Source organism: Eretmochelys imbricata, chromosome 14 (assembly GCF_965152235.1).
Source record: "Eretmochelys imbricata isolate rEreImb1 chromosome 14, rEreImb1.hap1, whole genome shotgun sequence".
In the NCBI taxonomy this organism is placed as follows: Eukaryota; Metazoa; Chordata; order Testudines; family Cheloniidae; genus Eretmochelys; species Eretmochelys imbricata.
Genome location: NC_135585.1, coordinates 22,183,490 through 22,198,258, shown reverse-complemented (window position 1 = coordinate 22,198,258; position 14,769 = coordinate 22,183,490). Strand labels below are relative to the sequence as shown.

The following is a 14,769-nucleotide window of genomic DNA, read 5'->3' as shown; positions in this document are numbered from 1 at the left end:
AATAGGACTGCTAGCAATCCGTATCGCCTGCCTGCTCACCATAAGACAGTTCAATAGGACTGACTGCAGGACTAAAGTGAATGACCTGGTCAAGTCACTCCAAATTTAGTCCCTGCGCCCATGTCTGCCCAGGCGCTCCCAGCCGACATGGCCAGGAGCACCTCGGACATAACGAGGATGGCTACCAGTCATACTGTACCGTCTGCTGCCAGAAGGCAATGGGTTGCTGCTACTGTGTAGCAATGCCATCCCGCGTCTGCCAGCACCCAGGAGACATAGGGTGACGGTTACCTGTGCGGTCTCCATGCTTGCCATGGTATGGCGTCTGCACAGGTAACTCAGGAAAAAAGGCGCAAAACGATTGTCTGCCCTTGCTTTCACGGAGGGAGGGAGGAAACGGGGGCCTGACAATATGTACCCAGAACCACCCGCGACAATGTTTTAGCCCCATCAGAGTGCTCCATTGTGACTGCTCTGGACAGCACTCTCAGACGTACGACTGTTTGCCGTTGCTCTGACGTAGGGAGGGGCGACTGACGACACGGCTTACAGGGTTGGCTTCAGGGAGCTAAAATCAACAAAGGGGGTGGCTTTACATCAAGGAGTATTTCAGGCCGGACTTCACGGAGGGTTCCAATAAGAAATGGTGCACCTAAGTTATTGTTCTTATTGGAACAAGGAGGTTAGCCTGGCCTCTGATTGATACATGGCTAGATTTACCTCGCTGCACCTTCTCTGTGAGTGACTGCAGTGTGACCTAGAGGAATGAGTCCCCTAGACGGGGAAGGGGGGTAAGCAAATGAATACAAAACAAATCTGGTCTATTTCTTGTTTTGATCCACTCCATCTATCTTTTATATCTTTGGCTGGCAGCAGACGGTGCAGAAGGACTGCATGCCATCCACATCTCATGGCTGCTCGGCAGAAGATGGTGCAATAGGACTGCTAGCAATCCGTATCGCCTGCCTGCTCACCATAAGACGGTTCAATAGGACTGACTGCAGGACTAAAGAGAATGACGCGGGATGGCATTGCTACACAGTAGCAGCAACCCATTGCCTTCTGGCAGCAGACGGTACAGTACGACTGGTAGCCATCCTCGTTATGTCCGAGGTGCTCCTGGCCATGTCGGCTGGTCAAGTCACTCCAAATTTAGTCCCTGCGCCCAGGTCTGCCCAGGCGCTCCCAGCCGACGTGGCCAGGAGCACCTCAGACATGACGAGAACGACTACCAGTCGTACTGCACCGTCTGCTGCCAGAAGGCAATGGGTTGCTGCTACTGTGTAGCAAAGCCATACCGCGTCTGCCAGCACCCAGGAGACATAGGGTGACGGTTACCTGAGCGGACTCCATGCTTGCCGTGGTATGGCGTCTGCACAGGTAACTCAGGAAAAAAGGCGCGAAACGATTGTCTGCCCTTGCTTTCACGGAGGGAGGGAGGGAACGGGGGCCTGACGATATGTACCCAGAACCACCCGCGACAATGTTTTAGCCCCATCAGGCATTGGGATCTCAACCCAGAATTCCAATGGGCAGCGGAGACTGCGGGAACTGAGGGATAGCTACCCACAGTGCAATGCTCCGGAAGTCGACTCTAGCCTCGGTACTGTGGAAGCACTCCGCCGAGTTAATGCACTTAATGCACTTAGAGCATTTTCTGTGGGGACACACACACTCGAATATATAAAACCGATTTCTAAAAAAACGACTTCTATAAATTCAACCTTATTCCGTAGTGTAGACATACCCTGAGAGGTTAAGGACACACAGCAAGTAAGCGTCGGAGACAGGATTTGAACCCAGAATTCCTGACCCCGGGTTGTATGATTTAACCATTAAACCAATGCTCTATATGGCTTATCACTTTTTTTTCTAATGGGATGCCTTAAAAAGGGGCTGTTCCGAACACAATTATTTAGGTAAGGATTTAATGCACTAGGCCACCAAGCTGCAGTAACCCTAATGAGCAGAGAGGAGAATTCTGTTATTGTTTTAAGACCAGCTCAGTCCCAGTAATCCTCCAAAGTTAATAATAATGGCATGCTACAATAATCAAGACACTTAAGTGTCTCCAAGAGCGGCAGACACCGACGCAAGTGATGTTTAGCAGAAAGGAAGGGTGGGCTAGTTAAACCTGAAGACTGGAGGCACAGATGAACCCAATAATATGTCCAGTAGGGGAAAACTTTCAACACTGAACACCGGTAATGAATTCCCACTGAGAGTGACTAATGACTGCTAGGGAACTGTGGTAGTGGGGTCTTGGGATTTTAGCAGAGAACCTGTCCTGGTAGCCAGATGAGCAACACATCACCAGAGGCAGGTTTCTTAGGCTCCACTCATCCTGAGTGTAAAGAAGAACAGAAGAAACAGGTCCCCCTACGGTAGGGAAGGCAGGTTTTCCAGGGAATTCGTTACCAACCATAACAGAAGTAGGGAGAGTACATTTACCAGCCAGATGAAATGCAGCACCCTTGAAAAATCAGGAAAACTATCAAAAACAACAGCTGGGTATAATCACTTGTGGGCAAGGCAGATGGTTGGGGGAGCTGGTAAAGGCCTTTCACCTGCAGGTCACCGGGTCAAACGCAGCCCAGGATGAAGACCAATGGAAGACGGCTGTTCAGCACCACATGCGCGCCCAGGCCCAGAATGCAGGTACGCCATGATGGGCATTGCTGAGTGGGAGACGATGCCCTTACACCATGGCTGGCTCTAACAGCAGGAGTCGTCGTTAACTCCCCACGCGTGCCACATTCATCCAGCTCATGAAGCACGACTGCCCCCAAAACTCAGCCCTGGTCTGTCCCTTCCATTCGTTTCCCCCCGCGGGCTGAGCGCCCCTTCCTGATCCTGCTAGGCCTATACCCTCTGCTCAGACCATGCCCACGCAACAAACTTGAGCCTCCCCACCCCCCAGCAACATGAACAAACAAGAATGGAGAATACTCTGAAGCCTGCCGGGCCGTCGGACATCCCACAGGGGCTGAACAGCTCTTTGCCAGAATGGCCGCTCTTTTACAGGGGTAGGTTGTTGGCCTTTCACTCAAACCGCAACCTGAAGAGCCAGCAGACTGCCTTGCATTTGGTCCCTACCCTCTGACCTGTCTGGGTTGGCTGGCCCTACCAGCTGTCAGAACTCCCCCTGGCATGGCTCTCCGGATCACTGGAGCACACAAGCCTTCCCGGAGCAGTCCCCAGGGAAGGGAACAGGAGACAGTGGCGTGTAAAACAATCTAGACTAGCTCTGCAGGAGTTTCGAGATGCATTAGCTTCGCCTGCAGCTTGGCCCCACGCCCTGCCCTGCGTATTGCCATTCAAGTTCAAGGGATCTACTCACATGAGTAGAGTTACTTATGTGCACAGGAGCCTGCAGGATCGAGCTCCAATTGGAAGCACCTGTCTTCATGCTGGCTATGCCCTGGATATTTTACTGTTGACTCTGCCCAAACAACAGTAATTCCCCTGCTTGCTGACAGAATTAGCAAGGGACTCTCTCGCTGTGTCTGTGCAGCCTCAGGACCTTCAAGGCTATCTGAGCTGCTGTCGTTTGGTCCATTACTTTCTTTGCTTTCCATAGCAGATTTGACTTGGATTCCTTCAGCATGTGGATTAGCTTTTCTCGCTTATGATAGTCTCTCTACTAGAGGATTAGCAAATGCATTTGAAGGCTGCAGGCAAAGGAAAAAATGGAGTTGGAATCCAGCTCTCCCTCCCCCAAACCAGCTCATTTCACTGCCAAAGGGTCCAAAGGAAACAGACAATGTGTGATCTGGAGTTTATAATGCATCAGATTAGGTCCTGTTTCCTTCTTCCCCGATGGACGACATATCTCCAGTGCCATAAACTCTGGGGTGCCTGAGGAGTCCATCCAAGGCGCTTGGCACCATTCCCGATGGACTCTGGACTGAGGCTAGGTGGGCCCAAGTTACAGCACCTTCACTGCAGCATGTCAATTGCCATTGAGAACGTTCCGGATATTTGCTAACACAGCTGCCATCATTTCACAGAAACAAGTCTCACAGGGGCAGCCGTTCCTGGATCGGCCACAAAACAGGCCAATTCTCAGGGCGGGGGCCACTTCCCCCCATTTGTTTGGGCCCAAATTTATTAAGGGAATATAAAATAAAATAAAATTTAAAATAAAAATAAAATGATACACACTGGCCAGATACCCCAACAAAAACCTGGAGTAACTCCCCCGAAGTCAATGGTGTTGCCAGATCTTGGGTTGCGCGGGTGTAACCCAGAGGTCAGTTTAGCCCTCTAACTCCTGGGATGTTCTGAAATTTGTCGGCATCTCATTTGTATCTGCTGGATGACGACCTTGACCCAATTCCAAAGGAACTAAGAGAAAGAATCCAAAATATTCCAAGGGGCCCAGATCCAAGGTTTGGATTCAAGCCTCTCCAAGGGTTTCAACAAACATTTAGGGCCTGGATCACTCCCTGGGTTTTGGGGTGGTAAATCTGTCAGCATAGAGAACACAGCTTATGCAAGCAGCTCACGCCATCTCTGCTCTGCCCAGGGTCCAGACCAAGCCATTGCAGTGGGCAAGGCTGGCCAGAGAGGGGTCGGGCCAGGCTGGTAGGGAGGTACATGGATTCAGCATCTTTCCAGGCTAGCGCTCCTCTGCAGCTCCGCCTTGATTTAAAACTGGCAGAGTTGCCCAGGGAGGGATCAGTACTGCCCCCTGCCCTGCCCTGGAGCTGAATTCTGTCTCCATCACAGCTGCTCCCAGAGGGCGAATCTAGCCCCTGATTTTAATAGGAATCTCCCCTGCATTTGCAAATTGCCCCTAGAGCTTTTGGGGCCAAGCAGCCAGCACAGCAGCTGAATTTGGTTCCCAGCGCAGTCAACGAGAAGCATCCATCCCCTTAGGATGGCACTTTTGGATAGGACCACTGCACACAAAATTACCCCTTGTGCTGATCTGATATCGGCTCACAGCGACACCACTTGTAACTAGTGGGATAGACCCTGGAGGAACTAAGAAAGATGATTCCTTCCTGAGTCATCTGGGAAGACAGATAGGCTCTGCAGCTAGCAAGGGAGAGCGGAGCTCTGTTCTTTCTCCCTGCCTGAAGCCATTGCATCTACCACACAGCGCTTCAAAGGGGACAACAAAGGGCAGAGTGGCTTAGGTTGGAAATGGAGGATTTTTAAAAGAGCATAAAAGGAGCCCTGCCCAGCAAGGAGATTAAGAAGATTATTGAAAATTACTATTATTATTATACTGTAATAGCACCTAGAGACCTTTGCACCAAAGAACTTAACATCTAAGATCCCCATTTCATGAAAGCACTTTAGCACATTCTCAGATTTAAGTATCTGCTTAAGTATATGCTTCAGCTATGTCCTGAACTGGGCCTAGGTAAAGAACTTACAATCTTCACGTCAACATTTCTGCACGTGCTTACCTAAGCAACTGTCAAGGTTCCTTCCCCACTCTGAACTCTAGGGTACAGATGTGGGAACCCACAGGAAAGGCCCCCTAAGCTTATTCTTACCAGTTTAGGTTAAAAACTTCCCCACGGTAAAACTTTGCCTTGGCCTTGAACAGTATACTGCCACCACCAAGCGTTTTAAACAAAGAACAGGGAAAGAGACCACTTGGAGACGTCTTTCCCCAAAATATCCCCCCAAGCCCTACACCCCCTTTCCTGGAGAAGGCTTGATAATAATCCTCACCAATTTGTACAGGTGAACACAGACCCAAACCCTTGGATCTCAAGAACAATGAAAAATTAATCAGATTCTTAAAAGAAGAATTTAATTAAAGAAAAGGTAAAAGAATCCCCTCTGTAAAATCAGGATGGAAAATACTTTACAGCGTATTCAGATTCAAAACACAGAGGATCCCTGTCTGGGCAAAACCTTAAAAGTTACAGAAAACAGGAATAAACCTCCCTCTTAACACAGGGAAAATTCACATAAAACAAAAGATAAACTAATCTGCCTTGCCTGGCTTACCTATACTGGTTGCAATATTGGAGACTTGGATTAGGATGGGTTGGAGAAGATGGATTTCTGTCTGGCCTCTCTCAGTCCCAAGAGAGAACAAAAATGTAAACAAAGAGCACAAACAAAAGCCATTCCCCCTCCAAGATTCGAAAGTATCTGGTTCTCTTATTGGTCCTTTGGGTCAGGTGCCAGTCAGATGAGCTGAGCTTCTTAACCCTTTACAGGTAACAGGATGTTGCCTCTGGCCAGGAGGGATTTTATAGCACTGTATACAGAAAGGTGGTTACCCTTCCCTTTATATTTATGACACCATCCGAGCAGGGCCATCAACTTCAAATGAGCTCACTCAGCTGCTTTAGCACCTAAGCATACGCAGGATCACGGCCTCAGCACTGGAATCTAATGCATGTCTCTTGCAATGCTGCACACCCAAACATAACAACCCTCCGCTAGTGAATGAGGCTGGATGAAGTGCAAAACAAGTTAAAACTGCTGCCTCTCACTTTGTGTTTGTCCAGCGCCTAGCACAATAGGAACCTGATCTCAGTTGGGGCCAGCAGGTGCTATTGTAATAAATAATAAAACAGTCAACTGTCTGAACACATTTCATTAACTAACGTTACAGGTGACAGCTGAGCCACTGTAACCAAGGGAGAGTAAAAAAAAACATTTTTCCCCTCTCCATTTTCAGTTTGTTTCCACTGGGCATTTGGCAGCACTACAGTATTGTCAGTTTCGCCTTTTTCTCACATGGTGAGTCAGTTGCTTCTACTGTTCCTGCAGGTCTTTCATGCAGCAACCAAGGAGAGGAAGACATTTGTAAGGAAAAGAGAACTGTGAAAGCACAAGAATTGGCAGGGGCCTTCGGGGAAGAGGTGTGAAACCTGAGACGACTTGGAAACATTTTTTAAGTGACTACATCTCAAGCTGACAAGCATCCTTTTGAACAGAACAATGCCTTTCCAGCGAGTCCTGTGCCCCAAGGAGCTCTCCCTCTCATGGCTGCTTCTATGGTCTTTTGCTGGCTTTTTGCATCCCCCGGCCACAACACAGAGAGCTTGCCAAACAATCCCGCAGCCTTTGCATTTGCAATCGGGAATCCCGCCGACCACACGGCTTAGCCCTGCTCAGGCTTTGCCATGCAGCCCACAGCCTTGGGCAGTAACCTCCTATTGTTTCTAGCCACCATTATGTAAAAGGGCTTAATTGCCCCTTCCCGTTTAGTCTAAAAGAAGGGAGCTTAGCACACCCCCAACCAGGTCAGTGATTGTCTAATGACCAAAGACCCACCTGATGGCAGCCAGTAACACTTTCCAATGCACTACTATTATTTAAAAGGGCCTCAGATAAAAGACTTGCATATCAGAGCAAAAAAGTACAAGTGCATTTAATTTAATCTATTTACTGTTGAATGAGCTGAACTGGAAAATTTCATTTGTTTTCCCTAGCAAGGGTGGAAGCCGAAACCATCAGCTTCTGCAGAAGAATACAAACTGCCATTTAACAAAATGAATGTCTCTAAGACTCAGGGTTATGAAACTGATCTTCCAAATCGAAGCACATAAATCGATGCAGTGCTGTCTGCCAGAGTCTGCAGGCAGCCTTTCTGGCTCTGCTGCTGTCCCTACACTTTCCCAAGTTGCAGCAGAGTGAAATTGACAAAGCTCAGGTCAGTTTCCCAGCAGCACCATTCAGAACCCTCAGGGCACAGCCAAGTGGTGAGGAATCATGGCAGTTTCACACTGCAGCTGCTAGGGAAAGGTTTATGCAGCAGCAGAAGCTGGAGTAATTCTGATACTGGCAGGCCCATTTCACACCTCTATTACAGTTTCTGTTTTTAACTCCTATGCTAAAAAGCAGCCACTAGCATGAACTGTCGTGCACATTTTGATGCAAATCCACCAGAGCTAAGCTCCTAATACAGATGATCCTTTATTGCCTTTATTTCCTTTAAATCCTACGTGGGGGAAGGAATTGCCAGTCTTCTGGAAAGATTAAATTGTTTTCTGGGACAAACGTTCCTCAAAAGACCTGAATCAAATTAAACCGGCTTCTTCCAGGATATTATCCTTCCCCCTTAAAGCAGCCAATACATATTTAAAGGAACAGTGGGGAGCAGCCATACAGATGTCTACATCTGTTTCAGAACGTGGACCAGAGGCCTGCTGTTATCTGTGAGCATGACTCCCATCCCTGAAGATGGGAGTCGGGGGAAGGATACCTCGGAAATGAGATTTTGGGGTGGGTGAGGCAGTAAGGCACCTTGGATCCAAAGAGACAAGCAACCAGTGGATTAAATGCAAATCATTTGTTCCTTGTGAGTTAACTGCCCTGGGGAAACATACAAATAATCCACCGTGTCTTTTTTGTTTATTATGCTATATTCACTGCTGAGTGGCAATGTCTGCTCAGTGCACAGCAGCAGTGGGGAAGCCAAATAAAATGCTTGGCTGCATTTGGAAAAGAGGAGAGAGAGAGAGACAACATGGAAACGTATATCAGTGCCTTGGGGTAACTGCAGGGCACACACACACCTTGAATAGCATGGCCTGCGTGGGCCCCACTCATCTCAGCGAGGGCAAGGAAAAAGCTCCTTTAAAAGGGATAAGGGTTAGGCAGGCGTGATGCCCACCCAGAGCATTCTGGGAATGCCATGATATGGGATACCTCTTAAGCCAGGTCTACACTACAGACCTATATTGGTTTAAGTACGTCGCTCAGGGGTGTGAAAAATCCACCCCCCTGCGAGACACAGTTCTACCAACCTAGCCCCCCCATCCCGGGTAAACAGGGCTATCGTCAGGAGAGCTTCTCCCATCCACATAGTTACCTCCCTCTCAGGGAGGTGGGTTAACTACGCCAATGGGAGAAGCCCTCCTATCAGTGTAGGAGCATCTCCACTAAAGCACTCCAGCAGTGCAGTTGTGTCACTGTCATGCTGGATGTGAAGCCAAGCCCTTAGTGCCCACACAGCAGGCTTACAGCGACAGACTCCAAGTTTCTGAGGCCAGACACCCAGCACCAGAACGTGTAGCCTCTTTGCCTGGAGAACCCTGGGTACTGCTCTCTGACTGAGCTGGGGTTCGTGGCACCATTTCTTAACCACAGAGCATTGGGTCAGGCTCATTTTGACATGCCTCTGGCCTGGAGGAAGAGAGAGAGACCCTCCCTATGTCAAAATATCCCTTAGCCTAGTGGAAGGTGCACTGAGCTGGAAGCCAGGATACCATGAATTCAAGTCTCACCAGCTCCACCCATTGCTGTTCATATTTACCTGCACTTCACCCCCCTTCACACCTTGTACATCCGCCTTAGGAATCAGCTGAGTATTAGCCACCTCACGTCAAAAATAAGGGAACTGAAATGTTACACAAGTTCATTGTAATGACCAGGCCCCTGATAACAGCAGCCCCTACTCACAGCCACTACTCTCAGCCACACACTCTCTCTCAGAAAGAAGCTGCCAAATATATGTACTTGGGTGTGTCGTCTGAAACCACTGTTCTGTCCACAGGACCGGGCTACCTTCCCAAAGCCAGGAACGGAGCCCAGCATTCCTGACCCCACTCTGACCACTAGAGTACACTCCCCCTCCAGGACTGGAAATACCACCCAAGTCCTAACTGGCCATTGTACCGCTGTCTAGCAAATAGCTGTGTAACTCCTTCGCAAATCTCTATGAAGTGCCTCCATAATAATCACTTAGGAGTGAGAGCCCCAGCTGGTGTAGATCAGCTCCACTGAAGCCAATGGAGCTAAGCCGATTTACCCCAGCTGGGAATTTATCTGCCCCACTACTTCTGTACTGATTTTGGTCTGAAAAGATCCTAGAGCAGATTACAAATGATGTACATGCTACTAAGATGCAGCGTCTCTAGGGTGAAGCAGAACAACAACGAGGGGAAAGGGGAAAAACCCGGCTATTACAAACCACGTCATGGGATCATTACAGACAAATGAAAGCAAGTGACTTATGTTGGGGACACGATCCACAGAGAAAGAAGGCTGTTACTTCGTGACAGCTGTTTGCTGTGGGAGGGGCTGGTGAGTTTCAGTCCCGATATCGCCAAAGCCCTCCTACAACAGACAGGAACTGGCAACCTCAGCACTGAGACCCGGGGTTAGATGGATGAACAGCTCTCCCTCCAGCTCAGCGGCCCCTCCCGTTCAGATGCATTGCAGGAAGCTCGCCCGGCTGCAACCTATGCTGGACCTGTGTGAGGACATCACCTCTTCGGGACGATCCTTTACTCAGCACCACATTTAGTGATCATTAAACAGAAGTTCCAACCTCCATCCATTCCTCAGCCTCCGTAGTCAACCCCGTTCTGACCACTGCCAAGTCCCTTTCACCTGCAGCCCCCCTCCAGCACGGCTCTCCACGTGGCCATACCAAGCCCTGCTTGCTCTCCCAGACAGCACTGACGAACCTCCTCATGGGACCGCTTCCGAATGTGCTGCTCCCCAGGTCTGTGCCTCCAGCCATCGCCTCGTATCCCAGCACCTGGGTCTGCTACCACATGCCCCACCCATCCCGCTCCCATGGAAATCCATGGCAGGACTTGTGGACTTCAAAGGGAGCAGAACCAAATCGCATGCACACCTCTGGCATGTCTCAGTGCCAGGCCTAGAGAGGGCAGTTCTCTCGCTCCCCTTTGTTATACCTAATGACATTAAAAAATTGACAAAATTCATTCCAATAGTTGCCTATTTATTTATTAAAACTGATGGCTCCAAAAATCAATACACATGACTAAATAACCTCTGTTTTCCTGGCTCTTGAACTTCTGGCCACCCCACAGTATTTTGGCCAATAGCATAGCAGGATTCAATAGAGAATTAGACACCTATATGAATGCTGAGACTATCCATGCTAGGATTAGACAACATACCAAAGAGACTGGCTGAGAGATACAAACACTCATAGGCTTGGAGCATAAGCCAACCGTTAACTGACCAGGGGCGGGAAGAGATTTCCTCTGAAGAATCACATACTGGTCACTGTCAGGATGCGGGCTTGATGTGGATGCAATTCATACGTTCCTAGGACAGAAGGCTCTCAGCAAATGAGTAAAGCAAGCACCCTACAGAGCGACGCTAGGACCAAGCCATCTGTTTAGGGAGGGCCGGGACCCCACATACTCACACTGCAAAAGAGATGGCAGTGATTTAGCTCTGCTCCAGCTGAGGTCCCAGAAGTACATGCCTTCAAATCAGCACACACTTTGTTCACCAGCTATCTCAGCAAGCCGCCTGGCTTCCAACAGCTGGCTCCACATGTGCAGTAGGTTATCGGTCAGTATTCCAGATTCCACAGAGCAAGTGTCTCAGCGGGGTCTGCTCGACTCACAGTTCAGATCCAGAGGCTGGCATAGTTACAATGGTAAATCCAGTCTTGCCAACTCCTGCGATTTTATCCCCAGCCTCGTGACAGCTGATGCTCTTTGCAAAGTTTCAGCTTCCGGAGCCAGGTGATGATGTAAGAACCTCAACTTCCATTGAAACAAAGAAGGATGTTTCTAGCCCTCGTGGCTGTGGAGAAAAGCCAGAAACATGATCCCCAAAGGCTCTGAAACCAGAAGGGAAATACCCCCAAAGTGAGAAACATCTCATGACTTTTCAGGCACTCTCATGATTCCTAAACACTTGGGGCGGGTAGTGCTGTAAACCCCCCCTCACACACATCCCCACCCCCACCGAGCATCTGATGCTGCTTGCCATACTATCTCACTCTCGCTGAGAGCACGCCTCAAAAGTCACCTCTCCCCTCTAGCCCAGCTTCACCGCAGCCTTCACTCTGGACAGTGTGCCTAATCGTCATCTGATCACTTGAGAACTACACTAAGCAACAGGCAGATGTGACAAGTGCATCGTAAGATCCTTCCCCGCTGTTCCCTGCCATGCTCCTCAGGCCCTTCCTGTGCAACGGCTAATTTAAGACCTGATCCCTTTAATGACATCAATGCCGGTGGATCCGAATGCCCCTGCAGAAACCCATCTACTTCAGGGGCCCCTCTGTGCGCACTCACTGCACGATCCAGACCTGAGATCGTAAGCACCTTGGGGCAGGGAATCTATCGTTTCTTCTCTGCAAAGTGCCATGCAGTTTTATAGTGCAACAGCAACTCAAACCAGGGCCGATGCAATCCCTCGCTGTGCATGGTGAAGGTCTAACAGAGGACCCGTTCAGTCCCCCTCCTCCAAAAGCAAAAAGAAATAAAAATGACATCATTGCGAGTCTGAGCTGATTGGATTTTTCTTGGGATTTCAAACCTTGCATCCAACAGCCCTTGAGTAAGGTCCATGTTTTGTGAGTTGGGTGCACAGCACCTAGCACAAAGGGGCCCCAAGCACTGACTGGGGCCACTGCTCGGTGTGATCTGGTATCATAGAAAGTGAGGCACTTAAGCATGAGTGCAAGTTCCATCCTGAATCAGAGCATGTGGCGAGACAGCATCGCATCGCATCCCAGAGCTGCATAGCAAACGACATAAAAACAACAAACCTCCGTGAGCTAATGCAAAACAGAGCAGTCACAGGGGCCGGGTTACCAGAGGCCGCCAGGGTCACTCCGTTTGTGGTTGTGAACTGTACAGATGCAAAAGCAGAGACATGACACCCCAACAGATCGCTGGGAATGGTGAACTCCGTTTTGGGCAGCTTACAAGTGTGACGTGAACTGAGCCGATTCACGGGCTTGTTATTTTCAAGACCATCACTCCAATGGTTAGAAAGCGTATGAGATTCTGACAACAAACAGGTTAGAAGCCAAAATACACTGCCCTGGGGATGCATTTTCTGGGTTATAACGTTCCACAAAATCCACCCAGCCGCCCTCCCCTTCCATTGCCCCTGCACCTCTCTGACAGTTAAAAGAACTTGTTTAATTAGAGAAAAAAAAGAAAGAAATCTCTCCCCCTTTCTCTCTATATAGACAGCCATTGCAAAATCTTGGAGAATTATACAACAATAAACCAAACCATGTCTTTGGACACAGTCCCAGATAGCACATCAGATCACGCAGAGTATTCCTGATGTTCCCAAGCTCCATCCAATCCTAGCAAGCATAACCCTAGGGATGGGCGTAGGACAACCAATCGAGATCCTATCTCACGGTGAGTTGCCCCGGGCATCCCCCACGCCCAAACTGACTTCGATGGGATCCATCTGCATAGAGCTCATTGCAGAATCAGGACCAACCCTGACAGCTCCATCCAGGCACCAGCCAACCGGATTCAGCCTGAGATGAGTTCAGTGTCAAAGCCAAAACCCGGAGAAACTGATACGGGGTCTGCAATAGTCCAAGAACGACATCCAGTCATCAAAGAAACAGAACAATGTTCATCCCCACAGTGGAGTTTAACTGGCACCACAAAGAGCCTCCTTAATCAATCAGTCCAGGTGGATAGGACTGGACCAGGCCTGGCCACAACACAACATAGCTGACGCTCTATTCCCATCATGACACAATACCGGAGGGCAAAAACCAAATGTAACCAAAACCAGCATCTGGCTTCTTTGTGCCTTTTATCAGTGGCACCATCTTTGGGGAGCGTCGCTAAAGCCCCGATCTGGCCACAGCTGTGCATGCCCACCCCCCGCAGAGCCCCATTTGACTGCAGGATCGGGGCCTGACTCCAGAGTCCAAAGCAAACTTCATTGGCTGGCCGGGTTGTGCCCTGTTTACCGCTGGGCTCTTGCCCGCTGCCAGCATCTCTTTCCTTTCCCAGCCTTTCCAACACCTGCTCTAACCTCCTCTCTAGCCCCTGCGAACTCCTACTGCCGCTGACCCCCTCAGGAAGGCCAGGCGAGTGGGAGCCCAGCGAGAGGCTGCCAGCAGAGATCTCACCCTCCAGGAAACGCCACGGAGGAATAAAGGACGGGGCACGCCAGTGAATATGCAGGGACAGCCATCCAGGTGAGGCGCATCTGGAAAAATCCACCGCACCGATACCATAGCCCAAGCCAGCAGGCTCCTAACACAACCCGTCAGGCCAAGGAGCAGCCTGACAAGGTACAAGGCACCCACTGCGCAGGGTACCAATGGGCACTGCACAGCCCCAGCCTGTGTCCAGCCCCAGCAGCAGCTCGCCTGGGGGGTATCCGAGGAATAAGACGGTAACACAGAGAGAAGCCAAGCGATTGACTGGCGGATTTCCCGGGGGGAAGGAGGCTGGGTAGGCAGGGGGGAAACTACACACAGGTCTGGGAGCTGCGAGGCCACTCGCCCCGCCAGAGAGAGTTAGCAAATACCTGGCAGGGACGCAAGCCGAGCAGGGCGCCCCGATCCCACGGGGAGGGGCGCGGCACGCAGCGGGAGGAAGGGCCCCTGGCTGGGAAGTGACCGGACACACGAGTGGGGGGGGGGGGGAGGGGTTCCGCAGGCTGCTGCCCCCCACCCGCAGCAGGGCCGCGGTTCGGTCCCGCTCCCCTCCCCGCCGGGCCGCCCCTTACCTGCCCACGGTCTGGTTGGCGAGCTGCCGCATGCGGTTGAATTGCTTCTTCATCTCGGCAGCGAGCCGGGGGCCGGAGCGATCCGCGAGCAGCCGGGCGGTTACATGGCTCCCGACGGGAGAGCGGCGGCTCGGGCGCTGCGGCTGCGGCGGCGGCGGGCGGAGCGGGCAGCCTGGGGCCGGCAGCGTCTCACCGCCCCCATCCCGGCCGCGCTGCGATGCTCCCGGGCGGCGGCGGCAGCTCCCACCCCCTGCTCAGCGCATCCTGCGGCATGGAGCTGGCGCGGCTCCGCGCCCCTCCTGCTCCCACCTTCGCGTCGCCCCTGCAGGCTGCTGAGCGCCTCGCCGGGGC

The 14,769-nt window shown here is 50.8% G+C and overlaps 1 protein-coding gene across 1 annotated transcript in view; it reads right to left on the bottom strand.

The window, feature by feature from the left end:
- Window positions 1-14,471, bottom strand: part of ARHGAP44 (Rho GTPase activating protein 44) — a 153,051-nt gene extending 138,580 nt beyond the window's left edge. Inside the window, exon 1 of the mRNA XM_077834025.1 lies at window positions 14,419-14,471. Within this exon, the coding sequence (XP_077690151.1) occupies window positions 14,419-14,471 (53 nt within the window). The remainder of the gene's footprint in view (window positions 1-14,418) is intronic.
- Between the last annotated feature and the right edge of the window lie 298 nt (window positions 14,472-14,769).